The sequence below is a fragment of the Macaca nemestrina genome, chromosome 5 (assembly GCF_043159975.1).
Source record: "Macaca nemestrina isolate mMacNem1 chromosome 5, mMacNem.hap1, whole genome shotgun sequence".
In the NCBI taxonomy this organism is placed as follows: Eukaryota; Metazoa; Chordata; class Mammalia; order Primates; family Cercopithecidae; genus Macaca; species Macaca nemestrina.
The window spans coordinates 48685791-48708810 of NC_092129.1; the positions used below are offsets into that span (position 1 = coordinate 48685791).

Sequence of the window (23020 nt, forward strand, 5' to 3'; positions counted from 1 at the left end):
CTAGAACTGTAGAAATTATCTAATGGTTGAAGGTTCCTGAGGATGTCAGTGGTAAATGGAGACCTTCCCCTTTTCAGCTGAGGGCTGGAGAAAATAGTTTTCTGTAATTTTCCCAAAAGCAATTATCTGGAGAATTTCAGTCTGAGAGACTCGAAGCTGCTGTTCTTGGTAACAACCTTCTTTCTGCTGCCAGTGAAGATTCGTTCTTTGCCTTGATCTTCTTGACCTTGCCTCTGCTCTTGACAGTGTCTGTCCATCAAGCCCTTTATTCAGTCAGCCAGATAGACTTTAAAAATCCCTCTAGCTACCGTGAGTTTGACCCCATCCCATCATGTCCCATACTCTCCCAGTTATTATTATTTTTCCTTTTAGGTTCTCTTTTTTACATCCAAACATACCTTCAACCTACAAGTTCAGTGATTCGTCTTCTCTCCAGGGAAGTCTATGATCTAGTACAAGTTTGCTGCTTACCTCTGCTTTTTTCCCTCCATCTTTTCCCTTAGCTTTTGACATGAGGGTGTGGAGGTGGTTTTGCCTGTGCACCGTCCTTTCCTTTTCTCCCACTGTGGACTTTTATCACTTGCCTTTTGGTCATACATGATTTTCTCTTTCTATCTGTCCTTCCTTTAACTATAATATATCCCCACTACACCTGTTTACTAGAAGGAGGTGACCCCCTTCAAACACCCTCGTGCTCCTTTTCCTGTTTGTGCTTTATCTCTCATTTTACTTTAAGCTGGTAACTACGTTGTGAGTTTTCTTTTTCCTTTGCTCCCGTGAGACGTGTTGACTTGGGCCGCTTATTGTCACCTGCCATTCAGCTCAGCACCTTCTTGCTTTCCTTTGCTCTGCTTGTATTTTACTTACACACATACACTATATCAAGGATTTAACTTATTTTAATTCTAAAACAACTTCCTTAACACTCAATACTAGAAAACCTTTTCAATATGCACACCAACTAATTAATAACTTTACTTCCCCTCTGTTTTGTTCTTGAATTCCATATTTATCACAAATGTGTCTCTTTTTTCTACAATTATTTTCATACTAACTGGCTTTATTTCATGCCTCAAAGTAAGTATTTTCCACATTGTTGACTATTTCTCTCTATCATATGCTAATCCAATTTCTTCTTGTGTCATGACTATTAAAATTTCTCTCTAGGTTTTTCTAAATTTAATAAATAAGTTATTTAATTAAAGAATTTTAATATAATAATGCTTAAAATAGAATTAAATTGTCATTGACATGACTTCAATATACTTTTATTACCAACTAAAGTCAAAGAAAACAAAGATAAATTTATATTTAAGTTACCTAAAAACTGAAGATTTTTGTGTATAAGCAAGTGGTTTTCTATTTTGTTTGGAATTTTTGATTCTTCATTTTTATTTTATCTGGATATATTGTGTTCTCCTTTTTATAGCTAATTTCTTGGGATTTAATAATAGGAATTAAGAATCATTTGGGTTCTCTTTGTTTGACATATAGTCTCTAAAAAATTCTTACTTTAATTTTATTAAAATAGTTGAGATTTACTTGTAATGGCATTACCTTCAATTATTGTTTATTTTAGTTTTACACAGGACTCAGTTATAGGTTATTGGGAGTTATATGACTAAGCAACGATTGCTTTTTCATTCTAAAAATGACATAATTTCATGATATGTGGTTGATGTATTAAAATGTCATACCTGTTTGTTCAGAAGGCAAATGGATTTTATTGTTAAGCCAAAGCAATTCAATCATATTTAATGACAATTTGGGAAATGGTTTCTGTTTTATAATGATTGCCAAGATAAGAGTAGTAAAAATAGGAAGAGCTCTAATTAAGCAGATTTTTAGGTTTGCGCAAACCTTCCATTCATTAATTTTTCTTTTACAATGGTAGCAAAGCCTCTTAAAATTTTCCAGATATAAAGTAGGGTTAATCTTTTCAAGAATCACTGAACTAAACGTTTCTGCAAAGTCTCTTTCACTTTAGAAACCCCCAGGAATTATGGAAATACGAGAGTTAAAATTAGTCATTTATGATTTAGGTATATATTAAACATTGTATCCATTACAGTTTTTAAAAATTCCTTTGTGATTACTTTTTTATGTGTGCTTTTTTTTCTTGAATGTATTCATATTATTTTTAGGACAACTTACGGACTTTTTGGCTAGTTATATATAATAATTACCTGAGTATACTTTAATTTTTCCGTAAATGAAGAAATAAAAATAAAAATAGCCTTTTATCGTCTTTTCCCTGAATATAGAGTAGAAGTTATATTACTGTGTGAAGTTAGCACATCATATACTTAATATATTCTGGAACCGGTAGTACTTGGAAATTTTCATATTCTCCCACTTATTGTTTGTATGTGTAATTACATTTCATGTTATTTGTGTGTTTGCATTCACCTTGTGTTTTTGGTGCTTGTAAAATGTTTATTCCATTTTCCAGATTATTCCTCTCGCCATTTTATTTCTGAATGACGAAGAAACACCTAAGTATTGACTTCAGCCAAACCTAAGAACCAGAAGAGAGGGACTCTGCTGCCCTGGGATATTGCATAATTAGGATGATCATTCCTATTGTCTTGAAATGATGCATAGATATTCCCTCCGTAGCAGCTTTTCCTCAAGTCTGAGGATTTTCTAGCTCTTTTGTTTTGAATAAACTGGTGAAACAGTGCAGGGTGTATTTGGTTCCCAGGGACTGAAACATGAATCCAAATTCTACAATCCTAGTAACTGGAAAACTTGTTTTTAAGAAAGCCAGCAAGTTAGACATCTAGGTGTTTCTTTCCCATTTTAGATGGAGATGTAACAGTTAACTTTGAAAATTCAAACGGGCACATGATACCCATCGGAGAGGAATCTACCCGAGAGGAAAATGTAGTAAAGTCTGAAGAAGGTAATGGCTCTGTTTCTGAAAAAACACCACCTCTGGAGGAAAAGGCAGAAGATAAGAAAGGTAAAATAAAGAGAAACCCGTATTATTTACTTTAGTGTAGCTCAATGTCTAGAACCAGCACTTAGGCTCCAACTAGTGACTCTAAAACCAGCAGTCTGAAGAGGAGAGGTTTACAAATGGAAAAAAGAAAGAAATGATAACTAGTAAAGTGAAATTGGATGATTTTCTCAGGTAGATACATCCATTTTATAAGCACAGTATTTGATTTTCTTAATTATTAATAAATGTTAATTAAAAGTAATAATCAGAAGGGGTGGCCTCTTTAATCATTAAAGATGTCTGGGAAGATTATCCTTTCTTAGGAACTTTGTCTCAGGATCATAATGAAAGTGAGAAATCTGAGCATCTTTCTCTGCTAGTTACAACTGGCCCCATGAGCAGTTCAGCATGGAGGAATATCAAAAGCCAAATGGCTTGTTCAGCCCAGCACTGTCTTCAGCAGTGGGAACTCGGCTGGTGGCATCCACATGTCCAGTATCGTAGGTTCCAAATGTTTCTGAGAGAGACCCAGGAATAGCTCCCAGAGATGCCATGGACTGTGGTTGCTCTGCTGCCTGATTCCCACAGCCTCTGTGCAATTGGAAACTTCAAAATGTGCCAGAGGCAATTATGCTATTCCCAGAAGACTTCTTTAGAGACCTTGGTTCCTAGAGTGAATATGCCACAGTAGATTGAGATACCTGCAAAATACGTGTCTATCAGGTACTCCCAGAACATTCACAAATTCCTAGTTATGGATTGATGACATCTTGATACCACTGCTGTGATGATACCACTGCATAGGAACCTCCAAACATGAAAAGAAACTTCTATAAGGAGAGGTTTTGGGGGGAGATTCTAGATGCCTCCATGCAGCATAGAAAGGAATCTTTAGGAAATATACTATTTCCTGTTTTATAATGTGTGTCTCTAAGTTGAATGGTAAACTTTTGTCAAACCTAGTGCGTGTTCTGTGGGCATTTTGAACCCTTAGAAACTGATGAAAGTGAATTCTCTTCCTCTGTTCTTGACCCAGATCCTTGAGAGAGAAAGGGAAAAAAGAGTATTTGATGGCCTTATTAAACACACCTTGTAACTTAAAATCATCTTCTCTGGAAGTTCGTAGCCATTCATTATTTGCATATATATTAGCCTTTGAAAGTTTTAGAAGCCTGTGTAAATAATCTGTTGGAAATGTATTATTTTGCTTTATTTCAAGGACTTTATCTTGCCTTGTTCCATTGACGGACTCTGGTTAAGCTTATGTACACAAATTATGAAATTAACTAATACTTTCAATGATAATATTCCTGGAACATAAAAAGAAAGTAGACTTACATAAATTTTAGTGGGATTCAGCTGAAAGTATTAACGCAAGTAGTGATGTTTTTTGTTTAAGTCTTTCTGTCCTGTCTCGCCAGACTGTTGAATTTCAAATCCATCTGTGGTTTGTCCCTGGCAGCCTTCTCACATCCCAGAATCGCATCCTGTATTACGTAACAGTGCCATCTCTGGTGCCTGGTCCGTGCAGGGTATTCGTCACTGGACTGGCCAGACATCAAAGGAAGTGTTTCCCTTATCAACATAATAAAAAGTTCCCGACAGTTTTATATGAATTAACCAACAGACCTTGATGTTCTTGAAAGAAGATAGCAGATCTATGGGTCCATGAATAGTTGAGAGATGTTTTTCTTTACTTAGACTTAGTACATTCAATTCTTCCTTGTCTGATAAGGTCCAAGAGAGCCTCTTGCTTGGTTAGTAGTACATGAGGAAGGAGCTGGGAGTGCTGGATGCTGACATACCACTAATGAGGCAGTGCGGCTCTCTCCTGTGTGGAAAGAACACACCAGAGCCACAGGAGAAGCACTAGGTATAGAAGCCACTTCCTGAGACTGAAAAGAATGTCACGCATAACTAATATTACAGTGTATTATGTTAATTAGAAAATGCCTTATGACAAAAGTAACAATTTATTTCTCTAGAAAAACACATTTTTAATTCTGAAGACCAACTCAAGCTTCACTTTTGCCTCTGCTCCTCTTTTGGTCTCACTGCTTGTGTGAGCTCACTACCATGCAAATCCCACCATCCCACGATCTTAATTCACCCTTTATTTTGGGATACAGTGCTCCCTTTCCTCCTGCATGAAGCCAACTTATTCAAGAGCATTCTGTCATCTATTTGCTTATATTTGCAAAACCATATCATCTGCCTTTAGAGCGCTAGATGTGTATTATATCTCTTCATAAGACAGTATCTCAATACTTTAATATTTGAAACATCACCGTCAAAGAAAGCAAAACAAATGGCACATGGTGTCCTTCACACTTGCTCTGTGAGTAGATTCCACCCAGGCCCTCTGGGCGTTTCTGGGGCTCCTGAAGGCACCTGATTCTGTAGTTGGTATGGTGGTCTTGGGCCTCCTCTGCCTAATACTAGATAGAGACTTCTTCCTTAAGGTCTTTGGGGCTCTTGGTCTCCCATTATTCTTTCTCAGTAAGTGCCTTTATATATATAAGAGCAGAAAAACTGACTTGCTCCCTGTTAAACAAAACTTGGTATTAAATATAAGAAATCTTTTGGCTCACACCTGTAATCCCAGCACTTTGGGAGGCCAAGGCGGGAAGATCACCTGAGGTCAGGAGTTTAATACCAGCCTGGCCATCATGGCGAAGCCCCATCCGTACTAAAAATACAAAAATAGCTGGGCGTGGTGGTGAGCACCTGTAATCCCAGCTACTGGGAAGCTGAGACAGAGAGAATTGCTTGAACCCAGGAGGAGGAGGTTGCAGTGAGCTGAGGTCAGGCACCATTGCACTCCAGCCTGGGTGACAGCCAGTCTCAAGAAAAGAAAATAATAATAATCTTATAAGAATTCTTATAAAATCTTATAAGACTCTTACAAGAAATCTTGCTTGACATTATTTTTATTAAGCTATTATAAAAAAATCTTCAGTGAAATAACAAGTGGTGGACACTTACTTGTTCCACAAATAGTGAAGGTCTACCATGGGTGAGACTCTACTAGGGGCCAGGAAAAGAGTGGTAAATGAAAAATGGCCTTTGCCCTAAGAGCGTGACCTGTGAGGAGACCAGAATGCAAACAGGCAATTGCAATGCAAGATGCGAAGTACCATAGAAGGCCTGAGCACAGCAACCCAAGGGAGCTCACAGCAAGGACAAACATTGGTTCTGGGAGGAAGATATTTACAGACTAAGACATGAAGGAAACAAGAAGGAGGTAGTCAAATGAAGCAGAGGAATTGGGTGAGAATTGCATTCTAGGCAGGGTGAAGACCACATGCAGCCCCAGCCTTGTTCTGAGTATCCTTGAACTCAAACCTTCCAGTGTCCAAAGGAGCCAAGCCTGGAAGTATGGGAAACAGCTTGTTTTCCAGACGTCATTGCTGGGAAGCCTAGCGTCCTTATCAAGCCAGAATGACTAGGCAGACTTTCTTAACCTTCTCTTGAAATGATAATACTCCTATACGCCATCAGTTTATATCAGGTCTTCAGATCACATGGTAAGTGTAAAATATACAACTTGACTTAATTCATTACCTCCCAGCTGCAACTAAAGCATCTGTTTTCTACTGAGGTGTGTGTCAATAACTATTAGACGGTCAGTCCCATTCGTTGAATAGACATAGTGTGTACAGCAGTGTGTTCGACGGAATTTTAAATTTCAGACAGAAGTTTATAATTCAGTCAAAAAATTATGCTATTTGCATACTCATACGTCCCTGCATGTGCATGCATGTACACACGCACACACATAACTTAAGAATTACCAGAATGACAAATGTTCACACATAGTTGGTAGAGTTCAAAGAGTCAAGAGGAGTTGACTGCATTCTCCAAGGAGCCAGGAGAAAGTCTGTTTGCAGTGTGTTCATTTTCTCCCTAGTAGGTCTTGTCATTGCCAACCAATCTGGTGAACCATCTCCTCCTTCCCAAACCCAGAAGCTGGATTCTTTCCTGTATACCTTAGAATTTTAAGCCTTAGACAGAAAGGAAAAATACCCCTCAGTGACGTGCTATGAAGGGAGAGGATAAAACATGAATGGATTTTGTGGCATATAAGAGAATTAAGGTGCCATGTGTTACAGATCAGTTTGACTTTCACTATGGATGATACCATTGGGCTTAGTCTCCATACTTCATGGTATTATGCTGGGGGCTAAAGTTACAAAGATGTATTTAAAGAATAGACTTCAGCCATATGTCAGAAGACTGACAAGTTAATGTATATTTATATATTTTAAGTCAAAATTAAATGTTTTAGGTGTGTATCAACTTGTATCATTTTCAAACCTGACTTTTGTGATTTATACTTGCCTGGTTAAGACCAGCTGAGTTAAAAGGGCCATTACTATTAATATACATGATACTCAGCTTAGTTGAGGAGACAAGATGTATAAACAGAAAGGCAAAAATACAAAATAGCTTCTGATAAATGTTGAGTAAGTGGTTCACACAATAAGCCCAAGTAAGTTCAGAGGCAGAAGAAGTCAACTTGGGCCACAGTGACAGGAGAGGATTTTGTGGCTGAAGCAGCATCAAAGGTGAACTTTAAAAGTAAAGCTTTATTGATTACCTATTGTAACTGAAGTCATCATATGCAATTATATATGTGGATTGATGGGGAATGTGGTTGAAAAAAGAGAATTCCATACTTCACACTTATTAGGATAAGGAACAAAATAATAGAAGTAATAATAAAATGCAATATATTACAATATTAAAACTCTTTCTTGATCATTCAATTACAGGAGGACAGACTTGGTTAAGGCTTGTTCTTGTCTTTACACGGTTTAATGTTTTTTATCGTGCCCCATTTTAAAAGAAATGCTGCTTAGCTCTTTGGACCAGAATGGTATTTTAGTTTAATTCTCATCAGCCACTATTAGAACGAATACAGATGTGAATATATGAATGAACCTTCAGCATCTCCACTGTCTTTCAGTAACAAGAAACTAATACTCTTTCTCCTCCAGTTACACAAAACCTTGTGAGGAGCTGCTGTTCTTAGGGATGAGTTTTGGATGAATTTTAGCCTTTGTCTTTCTTTTTTTTTTTTTTTTTTTTTTTGAGACGGAGTCTCACTCTGTCACCCGGGCTGGAGTGCAGTGGCCGGATCTCAGCTCACTGCAAGCTCCGCCTCCCGGGTTCACGCCATTCTCCTGCCTCAGCCTCCCGAGTAGCTGGGACTACAGGCGCCCGCCACCTCGCCCGGCTAGCTTTTTGTATTTTTTAGTAGAGACGGGGTTTCACTGCGTTAGCCAGGATGGTCTCGATCTCCTGACCTTGTGATCCACCCGTCTCAGCCTCCCAAAGTGCTGGGATTACAGGCCTGAGCCACCGCGCCGGCCACCTTTGTCTTTCAAAAATAATTATTTGGTTTACATTAAAAAAGAGACCTAAGTATTTCTTCGATTCAGCACCATCTAGTTATACCTATAGTTGTGACAGCATTTGAAAAGGCCAGGCATGGTGTCTCATGCCTGTAATCCTGACACTTTGTGAGGCCAAGGGGGGGCAATTCACTTGAGCCCAGGAGTTCAAGACCAGCTTCGGCAATATGGCAAAACCCAATCTCTACAAAAAATTCAAAACTTAGCTGGGCGTGGTGGCAAACACCTGTGGTCTCAGCTACACAGGAGGCTGAGGTTAGATTATCACTGTAGCCCACTTGTATCAAGGCTACAGTGAGCCATGATCATGCCACTGCACTCCAGCCTGGGTGACAGAGAGAGACCCTATCTCAAAAAAAAAAAAAAAATTTTTTTTGAGCTTCTCTTTCATACACACACACACACACACACAAAAAAAAAAAAAAAAAAAAGAAAAGAAAAGAAAGGAAGGAAAGGGCAGAGGAAGTTATTGTAGAACAGGAAGCTGCCAATGTACTGGGAAAGCTTTAGAAAATTTTGCTAGGAGAAGATGATTCATTCCAAAGTGCATTGTTGCCTCATGTAAAAGATTCTGTAGAGCCTCTCTTAGCTTACAAAATAACTGAGTTTTGACCACAGCAAAACTGAACACAGATCCCTTTCAGATGCATCTGGCTTGAGTTCTTGAGGGTAACCATGAGTCCAGCAGTTACTGCAGCTGTCAGTCCTCACCCCACAGCAGTGACTGTAATGCGTTCATCTGCCACTCTCCAGCAGCCTTCAACTTTCTCAAATCATTGTTTGTTCAATTTAAATGTAGCACTGCACGCCCACATCGTCATCCAGCAACCCCAGATCCAAGGCTAGAACTGAGGCCCCTGACTTGCAAACAATTTACACACATCCTCAACCGAGTATCTTCAAAGTAGTTTGTACAACCCGGTTTTATTAAAGGGTGATTCATGTACCCTGAGAACACTTCTCAATTTGTCTTTCAGCCTTTGTTTTCATCCTAAACTGTGCTCTGTCTGGTGCAGAACTCCATGCTGGTTCCCAAGGGCCAAGCAGCCACGCTTTGTGTCACTATCGTCACGTCTTGCTCCTCGTGTTTATATGGTGTGTGTCTGTATCAGTCTGCTTCTGTTCACTTTCTCATTTATAGAGAACACTGAAAACCACTCTGAAACACCGGCAGCTCCTGCTCTACCTCCTTCTGCTCCTCCTAAGCCTAGACCCAAACCTAAACCCAAAAAATCACCTGTGCCTCCAAAAGGGGCCACTGCTGGGGCCAGCCACAAAGGTGACGAAGTGCCTCCCATTAAAAAAAATACCAAGGCTCCTGGTAAGCAGGCCCCCGACCCTCCACCCAAGCCAACAAGCCGAAACACGACCCGAGAGGCTGGTGAGTATGCCGCTAGTGCCCTGTGGGGTCACTTCTAGGGTGCTTGGCTCTGGGATGGGGCTAATTGTTTCTTCTAGGTGTGATGGGCTTTTGGTGTCTTAGGACATTACACCAGCAGATTCAGTTTTGACACAAAGAATGCCCAGGAGATTCCTTTGTTGCTCTCTACCAAAGGAAAGTCAACCCGTTGAATAGTTCACCTCATTAGTTTTTGAGTGAACCTGCTGGTTTCATCTTGAATATCCACTATCAGCACCAGTTGAAGGATACTGGGAGTAGTATGCCTGATGAATGTCAATGATCTGATATAACATTATTTAGACATTGACTGACCTTCTACCTATATGAGTTTATGGGTGGCTTTTTGGCTTGGATTTTCTTTCAAAATATCTTAGGTTTGCATATAAAAAAGTGACAGTTATAACTTTGATATATTTGCTGGATGTTAATGTGTTAAATCCTCAGCATCCATAGTCATCTCCCTTCTGATAAATGACAAAGGGTTCATGTCACTTGTTTCAGCTGCACTGCACCACTTTCTACTGCAGTGAAGACTATTTCAGTGGAATGGAAAGTTACACTCTCCATGTTCCACACCTCCCCTGTAGACTTGTGTGCTCTAAGGCAAAACATCCTGGTGTCATGTGGTTATAAGTTACTATTACACATCACCAGTGGATGTTTGAGTGACCTGCAATAACTTCATGCACTATGTATCCAGCTTTGCTTTACAATTAGATACGCTTAATGCAAAGTAGAAACTCCCATTTTTTTAGTGAAGAGGAATAAAGATGTCTACCATGTCATTTATCTTTTAAAAGAACATTAATCAGGCCAGACCCAGTGGCTCACACCTGTAATCCCAGCACTTTGGGAGGCTGATGCGGGTCGATCACTTGAGGTCAGGAGTTCAAGACCAGCCTGGTCAACATGGTGAAACCCCGTCTCTGCTAAAAATACAAGAATTAGCTGGGTGTGGTGGCGCACACCTCTAATCCCAGCTATTCAGGAGGCTGAGACAGGAAAATTGCTTGAACCAAGGAGGCAGAAGTTGCAGTAAGCTGAGATTGCACCAGTGCACTCCAGCCTGGGTGACAGAACGAGACTCCATCTCAAAAAAAAAATCTTATTTTCCTTAAAATCAACAGCAACTTGCTAGCAGTTGACTGTCAGGATTCGCCTTGGTGTTGATCTTTTTCCCCTCATGATGTATAACCTTAATGCTCAAATTCAGAGAGTGGTTTTGTTGACAGTATAACATCTCTGAATGCCAATAGACATCCCTCTCCCTGTGCTCCTCACACCCTGCCTTTGACCTTTAGTGTCTGGGTCTCTTCTAATAAGCTCTAAACTGAAATGTCCCAGAATGATGTGCCAACAGTGCCCAGTGGCCATCTCCTCAGGGACCAGCTGTCCTCACCCATCAGTGTCCGTTTGCTGGGATCTGTGTGTGTTTTTCAGACTTCCTAGCAAACCCTAGGAGCATTGCTTAAAGTGAGGCAGGCACTGATCTTCTTCTTAAAGAACAGCCCCGAACAATCACTTTGTCATTGGAAATTAAGCTCCTGTCTTGCACTAACTTCTCCACTTTCCCATTCTCCATGTGGTAGTGGCTCACTCTGAACTCGGCTCGGACTCTCTTTACTTGCCTCAGAAGAAAGCCGATGATTAACACAAGGACAGGAGATAGCTTTCATAAATGATTCTGAGGTTTTTCCAGATATTTTGCTTGAAGATTTATTTAGGCATTCATGATGTTCCTAAGAGAATAGCAGTCATTTTATTCATTGTGCTGTAAAAGGCCTGACTTTTCCAGAGGCTATCACAGAGAAACAGGGGTTGCATTTAAGTACATGAACAAGCCCATCATGTAAGGATCGTTTTATCAAATACTGACAATATCCCTTTATGATCCTACTGATACTCCATTTGTAACCATTTAGAACTTTCTGCATGGTAACTTTGTTTTATTTGAATAATATGGACCTTCTGGAAAAGTTTGTTTAAATGCTACTCTTGATGTTCAGTCCAGTGATTTAAGTTCTTAAAACAACCATAAGTTAAGATTCTTTCTCTATTACTAAGTTAGTATAGACCTGTAGCTACCTAAATACTGATTTTAGAACATCAACTTCTTTGCCAGAGACGTAGGGTAAAATCTCCTTGATTTTTGTTTCTCATTGATACACATTATTAACAACAAAAGTACTTAACTGAGGAGAGGCGGCTTTTTTTTTAATCATGACCTTTATTCAAGGTAACTTAAGCAACATGTTTGATCTCAACAAAGACCTGTTATTTAAGAAGATTCTTTAAGAAAAACTATAAGGTGGCTTGAATTCGCACTCTGGGCAGTGAAAAAAAAATGTCTTTTTCCTCAAGCCAAACTAAAATCAACTTTTCTGTTAATGATGAAAGAATTTTCTCGGCCAGGCATTGTGCCTCACGCCTGTAATCCCAGCACTTTGGGAGGCCGAGGTGGGCGGAAAACCTGAGGTCAGGAGTTCGAGACCAGCCTGTACAACATGGTAAAACCCCATCTCTACTAAAAATACAAAAATTGCTCAGGCATGGTGGTGGGCACCTGTAATCCCAGCTATTTGGGAGGCTGAGGCAGGAGAATCACTTGAACCCAGGAGGCAGAGGTTGCAGTGAGCCGAGATTGTGCCACTGCACTCCAGACTGGGTGACAGAATGAGACTCTGTCTCAAAAAAAAAAAAAAAAAAAAAGAATTTTCTTTAACAAATTATTAGAATTGATACATGGAAAGGATTCTGTTTAACTTACCTAAGAAAATAATTGAACAAGGTTAGGCACCGAATCCTTAATGTCTTTGTTGTGAAACGTAAATGTAGAATGGACTTAGATTGAGGGAGTGTACTTAATGAATTTGACTTCAAGGCTAGGGAAGGTTGTTTTCTATAAAGATGTATTAACAGGTCTAGATTTGGGGAAGAAGAATTCTAGGTATGTATGTCTTAAACAATAAAGACCCCCAAACCATAGGGATTCCTTTTAAGCCTGGAACCTGTCACTAAATGAGACTGGCTTCTTTAGTATCAGCCTAATCAGAATTAATGAAGTCTTACATCTCATTGTCTATTCTTTCATTTATTCTTCATCTCTTCATCCTCCCAATTGACTTCAATAAAGTCATAACCGGAGGTAAGTTATAATAACATCTGTATATAGTATAGATTGGCTTCACAATGCTAACAAGATATTTTCTAATCATTCTATGAAAGATAGTTTAAGCCTTTATGAAAAGAAGGAACACACAACATTATAACAGAAAAAGCCATTAGGATAAATTTATAGGTCATGAAAGAAAAGAGTATTCTCATAGGAGTTTATTTTATCATCATATATTTACTAAGATGACATGAAGAAAAGAGTAGTTAATCTTTTTGCTCTGAAACTGTTTTGATTGAGGGTGCCCTATCCGGAAGTAGGCAAATATACCATAGCGATCCTTCAATGAAGACCTTCTTGGAACTTAAGCATTAAGGAAGATCACATTTGCAAAGGTGGGGTCAGAAGACCTGAGAATGATATTCTTTCCCTTCACATTATTTAGGATCAGACATAGTGGCTCATGCCTGTAATTCTTTGGAGCCACCAAAGCCTCTCACTTTGGGAGGTCAAGATGGGTGGATCCCTTGAGCCCAGGAGTTCAAGACCAGCCTGGGCAACATGACAAAACCCTGTCTTAACAAAAATGCATTAAAAATTACCCAGATATGGTGGTACACACCTGTAGTCCCAGCTACTCAGGAGGCTGAGGCAGGAGGATCACTTGAGACCAGGAGGTAGAAGTTGCAGTGAGCCAATATTGCACCATTGAACTCCAGCCTGGGCAACAGAGCAAGACCTTATCTCAAAAAAAAAAAAAAAAAAAAAAAAGAAAAGAAAAAAAAAGAAGGAGCAACCCATGTAAACATATTTTGTAAAAAAGGTTTTTTCTGACCTTTTGATGTTTTGAAGGGAGTGTACCTTTCCTGTGTGGCCATGAGTTTTCCCTTTGCCCCATCTCTACTACAGATAGAAGTAGAGGCCAGCATAGCAAGCTTTCTTCTCTGGAGCTACTGAAACAGCTGGTTTGAGTTTTACTCTTTTAGCAGTAAGATGAGTGATTTTGTTTTTGACCCAGAAAGGAGCTGGATATATACCCCAGTCTCTTCTGAATACAGGCCACCACTCTATTCCTAGAAAGACAGCATAGAACGTGTATAATTTATAATGAGCCCAATTGTGTGCTACACCCAGCTAGCTGCTGCTGTCTGTCCTCTACACACCATAACATTCCTTCTTGAGAGCATACCAGGCTTTTTTCAAGTGACCCATAGACAAGGAGCAGAGGATTCTCCCTTTGGCTGGCTCAGCTAAAGACTAAAGGTGGGAGAACACAGAGGGCTCTTGTTCCTCCAAGTTTTGCCATAAACATCACTTGCTTCTTGCTGGATTGGAGGAAGGGAGGGGCAGAAGACAAGACCATTATCATGATTAGCCTATTTTCTCTTACTCATTTATTCAACAAATTTTAATGGGAACATTTTAAATGTTATTGACAGTTACACCTCGGTAACTTTATTTTTAAAAGCCTTGTATTCTTTGATTTTTTAATGCAAAGTCTCTCTATTGTAGCTGGCTCCTCTCATTCAAAAAAAACAACTGGCTCTAAAGCATCAACTTCGCCATCCACTTCATCCACCTCATCTCGTCCCAAAGCTTCAAAGGAGACAGTTGCTAGCAAAACAGGGACAGTGGGGACCACCAAGGGCAAGAAAAAAACTGGCAAGCAGCCAACGACTTCTCGTCTGTCCTCAGACACAACCACTTCTGGCATAGCCGACCTTAAAGGAGAGCCTTCAGAGATGGGAGTGGAGAGTCTCAAACTTGAACAGACTGTCCCTGGAGCTGAGGAGCAGAACACAGGCAAATCCAAGTCCGTGGTCCCTCCACCCCCTGTGGCTCCAGCACCTTCTCCTCCGGCCCCCACTCTCCCTCTTGAAGATCAGTGCATTACTGCCTCCGACACTCCAGTTGTCCTGGTCAGCGTTGGAGCTGACCTGCCCGTCTCTGCCTTAGACCCAAGTCAGCTTCTTTGGGCTGAAGAGCCAAAAAACAGAACCACTCTCTACTCAGGCACTGGCTTAAGTGTTAACAGAGAAAATGCAAAATGGTGAGTTGGGGAACAAACCCCCTATTTTATCTGAGAACTAAAGTTCACTAATATATTCTGTTGGAAATAAAGCAACCGGGTTTGCTTTCTTTTCTAATTTAATCTACTGAGTGTTAGGTGGGCATACATGTGATGCAACCATTGCTTTGTCAGAACCCTGCCCTGAGAATGCATAGGGCTGCTGGAGAAAATTACATTGGTAGAGCTGAGATCAGTGTTTTCAAGTACAGTTAGAACCTGCTTCAGCACTGCTCAGCAGTCCACAGTTCCCTTCTCTTTCCTTTCAGTGCTTATTTTAAATCTTTACCACTTTACCAGTGTGCTCACCCACTCATGTCAATAAGTTACTAAGCCTTCCCCTTCTCCAAGAACATAAAGAAGATCAGAATAGAACTCTCAAATGTGAACTCTTTTTTCCTCCAGCAGTAGAGTTGTCCCCTTTCTTGTTCCTTTAAATTCCCACCCAACTTAAATGTTATGTCCTCTGTGAAGCCATTCGATACTTCTACACAGAATTGGTTGGTGTGTCTACTATACTTAGACAACCCTGTGGGAGAGAATTAGCCAACATGTCTTATATACCTCTGTGTGCCCAGCAACCAGACCAGAGTCTGATATGCCATAGGCATACAAAGGATGCTCATTGAATTGTTGAAAGAAAATAAAAAAGGGATTTAAGATCATTATAGATAAAGTCAGCCTACTTTAACATTGTGGAAGCAGCATTGAAGATAAGATGACCCTGTTGCTAGATTTTATAGAGTATAATGGAAGATAAAAGATAGTGCTCAGGTAGTCATCGTTTCATTTAAGAAGGTACCTGAACAAAATGGGCCAAGGAACTCCATGTTACCTCACCCTCATCCAGTTGGTGGGTTAATTGCTTTACCATCACCCAGTTGCCCAAACTGGAAACCTGGGGTTCATCCAAGGGTCCTCATTCTCTTTCATTCTTTGCATTTCATCACTCACAAAGTCCTACAAATATTCTACTTACAGGTAAATAAAGCATATTAGCCCTGTCACACAGGTATGAAGGGATAGATGGCTGTCAACGTATAGTAGACGCAATGATAAATTCTGTCTAGCAATGGCTTAGAGCACTTGCATCCTGGCTTTTTGCTCCTATGTCTAAGAACAAAACCTGTATTCATTCTTCAAATCATGTAAAAGGTTCTCTTTCAAAACAATCTGTCATGTTAGAGTTAAAAAAAATTATTCCATTAGTTAGGTTGGTTTTGATCAAGAGACTAAAATATCAACTTAAATTAATTGCTAATGATAATAACCTTTATTTATTGAATATTCATTTAATGTCAGGAACTAAGCACTGTACATGTATTATCATTTTATTTATACAAGTCTTCCCAAAAGTATCCCTGTTTTATAGATAAGAAAACTGGCACTGAGAGAGCTAAAATAGTTTGCACCAGACTGCCCAGTTGGTGGTGGTGAAGCCAGAAAGCATACCCAATTCCATGCTCTGAATGAATAATTTCATGTTTTCCAAAGCAATGGCTTCTACTTCTACTGCCATTTCTGTTCTGTTAGTTTCTTTGGTTTTTTTTTAAGTCACTTTGAGCACCAATATTTGAAGGACAGCCAAGAAAAAATAAATGTCAGATTACAAATTAATTTATTCTCTTTGTTTGACATTCTAATAAAAGATATGGGAAAACAGGATTTATTGAAATGAATGGTTATGGTGTCTTTCTTAGGACATTTTGTGCTGCTGTAATAGAGTACCTGTGACTGGGTAATTTACAATGATTAGAATATTGGCTCACAGTCCTAGGGGCTGGGAAGTCCAAGATCAAGGCAGCAGCATTTGGCAAGCATCTTCTTTCCATGTCATCACATGGTGGGAGGTGGAAGGGCAGAGAGCACAACAAAGTGAACCTACCCCTGTGAGCCCTTTTTAAAATGGCATTAATCTATTCATGAGGGCAGAGCCTTCATGACTTAAACACCTCCCACTAGGCCCTACGTCTCAACACTTTCGCACTGAGGATGAAGTTTTTTCTTTTGTGTTTTGTTTTGTTTTGTTTTTTGTTTTTGAGATGGAGTCTTGCTCTATCACCCAGGCTGGAGTACAGTGGCATGATCTCGGCTCACCTCAACCTCCGCCTCCCAGGTTCAAGCTATTCTTCTGCCTCAGCCTCCCCAGTAGCTAGGACTACAGGCACCTGCCATCACGCCTGGCTAATTTTTCTATTTTTAGTAGAGATGGGGTTTCACCATATAGGCCAGGCTGGTCTCCAACTCCTGACCTTGTGATCCACCTGCCTCGGCCTTCCAAAGTGCTGGGACTACAGGCATGAGCCACCACACACAGCTGGGATTAAATTTTAACCCATGAATTCTGAGGGACACATTCAAACCCTAGCAGCATTCTTAATACTTCCAGTATATAGCAAACGTCTTCATTTAACTATACTGAGTATTTTCCAACATTGCGATCATTTGCAGCCATTAGAACTGAATATTCATTCTTACAGCATATATTATTTGATTGCCTTTTCTGTGCTGGGCACTGTACTAAGCACCAAGGATACAAAAGTGAGCAAGGCAATATAGTTGAGACTAGCTTTTACTAAAATATTGTCTGATGTGTGCAGGAAGTATAATGTTTAAAGTAACATCTGAATTTCTGGAAACTAGATTGGGTATATGGGATTATTGTTCAATATACTAAAGAATAAGGTGCAACATGTAAAGTGCTTCCTGATATAGTCTTAAACACTTAGAGAGCTCACATCCAAAGGTGGCCTGACTATCCCGTTCATTTCCACAAATATTTAAGGAGTGCATTTTATTGTGCTAAGCACCACACAACATACTAGGGGCTTAATATCAGTCTTCATCTCAAGTATATGAAGAACTGTCAGACCAAAGAGGTATGTATCAGCTCTTTTTTCCTACTGGGACTATAATCAGAGGGAGTGAGCTTAGGACATCATTAGCCATTGAGGCTACTTATAATAGATATTCCTGTCCATCAAGGTAGTTATAATGATTTCCTAGAAGAGGCCATAAGGATTTTCTTCTCTGTATATTCTTCAAAATTTAAGTTTCAGTTCATCCTACAGGGATGGTTTGTGTTTGCTCCTGAATTAATGAACCTGGAGTAAGTAGTCTCTCAAATTTCCTTCCAAATTCTTTCTGCCTTTTTCAAGTGGATATTTGGATTAGACTATCTGGCTCTTATTCACTTGCTTTACTTAGAACTTTCCCTCTGAGTTATGTTTAGTCAACTAATGTGTGAAAATCTTGTCATTTTATGAAGAGACTTCTGTTTGGAAGACAAATATCAAAACTTTCAAGAAGACAAGTGGCTATGTATAAAAATACTTACCTCTCTTCCCATCTGGCAGGCTAGTAATTATTTGGTAGGCTTCCATTCATGGGCAGCTTCATCAGTAATACATATGTGTGATACAATATAAGGTAAAAACGAATAAGACCATTTGGAGGCCATATCCAAAAGGTTACTTTGTGCAGTTCATTTCCACAAACATTTATAGAATGCACTATATTGTCCAGTGTGCCTAGGAACCCAGGGGGGAAAAATAAGGGGTAAGTCATGAGTTGATTTATACAAACTTGGAGTATATTTAACATCAGATATAATTTATAACATAATATAACTCATTAAGTGTAAAATATAATAGTATCATAAATGTAAAATTTAATAGGTAGACCAAGAGTCTTCAGTCTGGATTCTAGACTAGACTTGCTACCTTGGTTAGGCAACTCATTCATGGCCTTCTTTGATTCCATGAACTGTAAGTTATCTGCCCTCCTTATACAATAGAATGCTTGTAAATTGTAGATGTATGCTGGACACTTTGAAAACCATGAGACATACAAATAGTAAGATTGGAATAATAATCAATATGATAATTAATTAGTGAACAATGACACCAACAAATAAAGGACTCATCTCTCAAATTTGTTCTGTTATTCAGAACATATTACTAATTGGCGTGTATTTTAAATGTGCTGTGATCACCCATAATGGCAGCCAATTCAAACAAGAATGGCTTCCAGTGGCAATCAACTAAAAACCCAGACTGTGGAAAAATTTTCCCATAAAAATAGATCTTCTCTTATTCAAGATGAGATTTCACACTGTGGAAAACAGTATGGTGGTTCCTCAAAAAATTAAACATAGAATTACCATGTGATCCAGCAATTCTACTTTCATGTATATAGCCAAAATAATTGAAAGCAGGCACTTGAATTTGTACACCGATCCTCAAAGCAGTATTTTTCACAATAGCCAAAAGGTGAAAACACAAAAATGTCTATTGACTGATGAATGGATAAACAAAATGTGGTATCTACATAGAGTGGAATATCATTCGGCCTTAAAAAGGAAGCAAATTTTCACACGTGCTACGATATGAATGAAGGAACCTTGAAGATATTATGCTAAGTGAAGTATGTTACATATGAAAGGACAAACATTGTATAATTTCTCTTAGAGAAGGTGCTTAGAATAGTCAAATTATAGAAACAAAAAGTAGAATGGTAGTTGCCAATAGCTGGGAGATAATGGTTATGGGGAGTTGTTTAATGGGTAGAATTTGAATTTGGGAAGATGGAAAGTTCTGAAGATGGCCAGTGGTCATGGTTACACAGTAACGTGAATGTGCCTAATGTCAGTGAACTGTACACTTAAAAATGGTTAAAATGGCAAATTTTATGTTATGTATTTTACACAATAAAAATGAGATTTCCTATTTCCCTCTTTGAGAACAAGAATGTAGTCTGTTGGGTTTTTCAGATAAGTGAGAAACAAAATTTTGACAGTGCTCACTCAGGTTTATAACCACAACGTAAGGTTTTAAATACCTCCTATTCTGATCAAGTTTATCTATGTTTATTACTGGAAGAACTTTTTACCAGAAAGCAATTTGGGGAATCTTTGTGTCTTAAAATGAAGATTACATTATTTTTGCTATGATGTTTTTACATAAGTTACTATATATTTTTTAGCCTAGTCTTTGAAAATTGGCCATCTTTGTACATTAATAGTAACTCTTTAAACCATAGACTTTTACCAGGCTAAATAATAGAAAATTATTGCATCCTTGCATATCACCTTTTTTCTTTCTTTCTTTCTTTCTTTTTTTTTTTTTTTTTTTTTGAGATGGAGTCTCGCTCTGTCACCCAGGCTAGAGTGCATATTATCTTTTTTCTAAAAACTTTATTTAACTTGCACGCTGTCTATTATGTTACAAGAGGCAGTTTTAAAAATGAAAACACACATAGGATAAATGAGTTTTTACTATTTACACATTGGGATAAAACCAGGATTAATTCATATATGTATTTTTATATATATATATACATACATACACACTTTTTTTTTTTTTTTTTTGAGACAGGGTCTCACTCTGTTACCCAGGCTGGAGTACAGTGGTGCTAGCATGGCTCACTGCAGCCTCGACTTCCCAGGCTCAAGCAATCCTACCACCTCAGCCTCCCGAGTAGCTGGGACTACAGGCAAGCGCCACCATACCCAGCTAATTTTTTATTTTATTTTGTTTTATTTATTTATTTTATTTATTTATTTTTGAAATGGAGTTTTGCTCTTGTTGCCCAGGCTGGAGTGCAATGGCGCTATCTCGGCTCACTGCAACCTCCACCTCCCAGGTTCAAGTGACTCTCCTGCCTCAGCCTCCCAAGTAGTTGGGATTACAGGTGCCGGCCACCACTCCAGTCTAATATTTTGTATTTTTAGTGGAGACAAGGTCCCCTATGTTGCCCAGGCTGGTTTTGAACTCCTAGGCTCAAGCGAGTCTCCCGCTTCAGCCTTCTGAAGTGCTGTGGTTATAGGTGTGAACCACCGAACCCAGCCATATATTAATGAAAGAAGATGTACTTTTGTATGTCACTACCTTCTGGGTGCTGTTATGCAAAACAATGAGTCTCACTTTTCCAGGAACTTGTGGGATTGAGAAGGCAGAGAAGCAATGGGTGGTCAAGGTGTAGTACGCTAAGCACTCTAGCAGGGTTGTCTTCAGGTCCCCATGGGACAGACATGGTGGGCAAGGAATTAAACTGAAGGTCCAGGAAAGATTCCTGAAGGAGCTGAGCTGTAGCTGACACTTGAAGGATAAGCAGGAGTTCACACAGGTCAAAGAAAAAGTGCAGATAATGTCAAATATCCAGGAGCCTCTAGCTCATTATTATTTCCAATGAACCCCCATTGCTATGGAAAAACTAATTTGCAAAATGTAGTTTTACCCTACTTGTTTGCTAAATGTATCAGATACCAAGCCTTTGCATTTTACAAATGAAAAATGTAAAACCTTGAGAATTAAGGTTTCATTTCAGTGACTTTAGCCTGGCCTATGTCATGTGTCTGCTTTCCCCAGCCTGAAGGAAGCCCATGAAACTAGAGCCCTTTTTCATGGTGTTGGTGCCCCCAAGGATTGCTGTGAGCTTCACGTCACTCCCATGCTTTTCTGCCTTTAACAGTTTCACAACCAAAGAGGAGCTGGGGAAGACAGTGCCTCAGCTACTGACTCCTGGTCTGATGGGTGAATCTTCAGAATCCTTTAGTCCCTCAGAAGATGAAGGCCACAGGGAATACCAAGCCAGTGACTCTGACTCCGACGGGCCTGTCTTGTACACTGACGATGAGGACGAAGATGAAGATGAGGATGGCAGTGGAGAAAGTAAGACTGTTTTCAAGAGGCAGGGAGAAGCGTGGGTGATAAGCAGAAGCAGCTGCACTTTGTAAAGAATAAAAGCCTCATTAGGAACCAGACATCTGATGTTTTCTTTCCCCTCATCCTCCTTTCTCAAATTAGAAATGTGTATATCCTAAAGTTTAGCTTTTGACGGGAGGCCTTTCCAGAAGATGATGTCACACGGCTGGATCTGGCCTTTGTCGATGAGCTAGATGAGCTAGATGTGCACATTGGTTTTTGTGCTGAGAATCAAAGCTTTCTAATGACAGAGACCTTTCTCACTATGACCAAAGAGAGCCTTCCACTCTGGGACCATTCTTGAAGAAAGAAAGGAGTCAGTGCAGATTCTTGGGCTTGCTCATTGGAGGTGTTTGAAATTTTCACTCACTTTTTTTTTTTTTACTGGGGTTTATAGAAAGGGGAAGGAGGAATGAATCAAGAATGCCAAATATCTCATTAGCATTAAGAGGTCAAGCATGGTGGTTCATGTCTGTAACTTTGGGAGGCTAAGGTGGGTGAATCTAGCCTAGCCAACATGGCGAAGCCCTGTCTTTACTAAAAATACAAAAACCAGTCAGGCGTGGTGGCGCACACCTGTCATTCCAGCTGCTCTGGAGGCTGAGGCAGGAGAATCGCTTGAACCCGGGAGGCAGAAGTTGCAGTGAGCTGAGATCACGCCACTGCACTCCAGCCTGGGAGACACAGTGAGAGTCCATCTCAAAAAATAAGAAGAAGAAGAATGCTAAATACCTCGTTAGCATTAAAAAACAATCATACTTCCACAATAAGTAAGATAGTAGGCCTTCTAGGAAATAATAATATCATTTATGTATTAAAAATAACGGCAAAAACCACAATTACTTTTACATCAACCTAATATAACTTGGAGATCTGGAAAGTGCTTTTATTTTTTTTTAACTTTGAGCAGGATAACAGAGGAGGGAATCACTGTGGGACTGAATTTGTAGATTATGACAAGTTATTAGTGATTAAATGGCACTTTGTCAATCCCTTTTAATTTGCATGGAGCAAAAAAAATAAATAAAACCATTATCATCCATGTGGTATTATCATTTGTTGAAATTTTCAGGGTTCTGAGTAATTAAGGGTTAAACATTGGTAGACTCTGCCAGGATGGCGTCTGAGTAGAGGAAAGGAGGAGACAAGGATTAACTGTCCAGAATAAAAGCAAAAGAACTAAGTTTTTTAAACTTGAAAAAGAAAAAGCATTGTATAATCATTCATTTCTATGATCCACCCTCTCAGCAAAATAAACTGCAGCTATCACTTTCCAAACGATGAAGTGAGACTTCTAAGTTTTTTATGGTGTCCCAATATTTCTCAGAACATTAAAAAGAAATAGCTTTTCAGTCTTCTTAAAATGTACTGCA

At 39.3% G+C, this 23020-nt stretch overlaps 1 protein-coding gene across 7 annotated transcripts in view; it reads left to right on the forward strand.

Annotated features, from left to right (window-relative positions):
* LOC105465759 (phosphatase and actin regulator 2) overlaps nucleotides 1–23020 on the forward strand; it is a 300918-nt gene that overhangs the window by 213548 nt on the left and 64350 nt on the right. For 4 of the 7 annotated variants that reach the window (XM_071096527.1, XM_024787892.2, XM_011714341.3 and 1 more), the window contains exons 4-7: nucleotides 2807–2965; nucleotides 9503–9742; nucleotides 14388–14925; nucleotides 21415–21614. In XM_071096527.1, the coding sequence (XP_070952628.1) occupies nucleotides 2807–2965; nucleotides 9503–9742; nucleotides 14388–14925; nucleotides 21415–21614 (1137 nt within the window). The remainder of the gene's footprint in view (nucleotides 1–2806; nucleotides 2966–9502; nucleotides 9743–14387; nucleotides 14926–21414; nucleotides 21615–23020) is intronic. The other 3 variants (XM_071096528.1, XM_024787893.2, XM_071096529.1) reach the window with 2 other exon arrangements.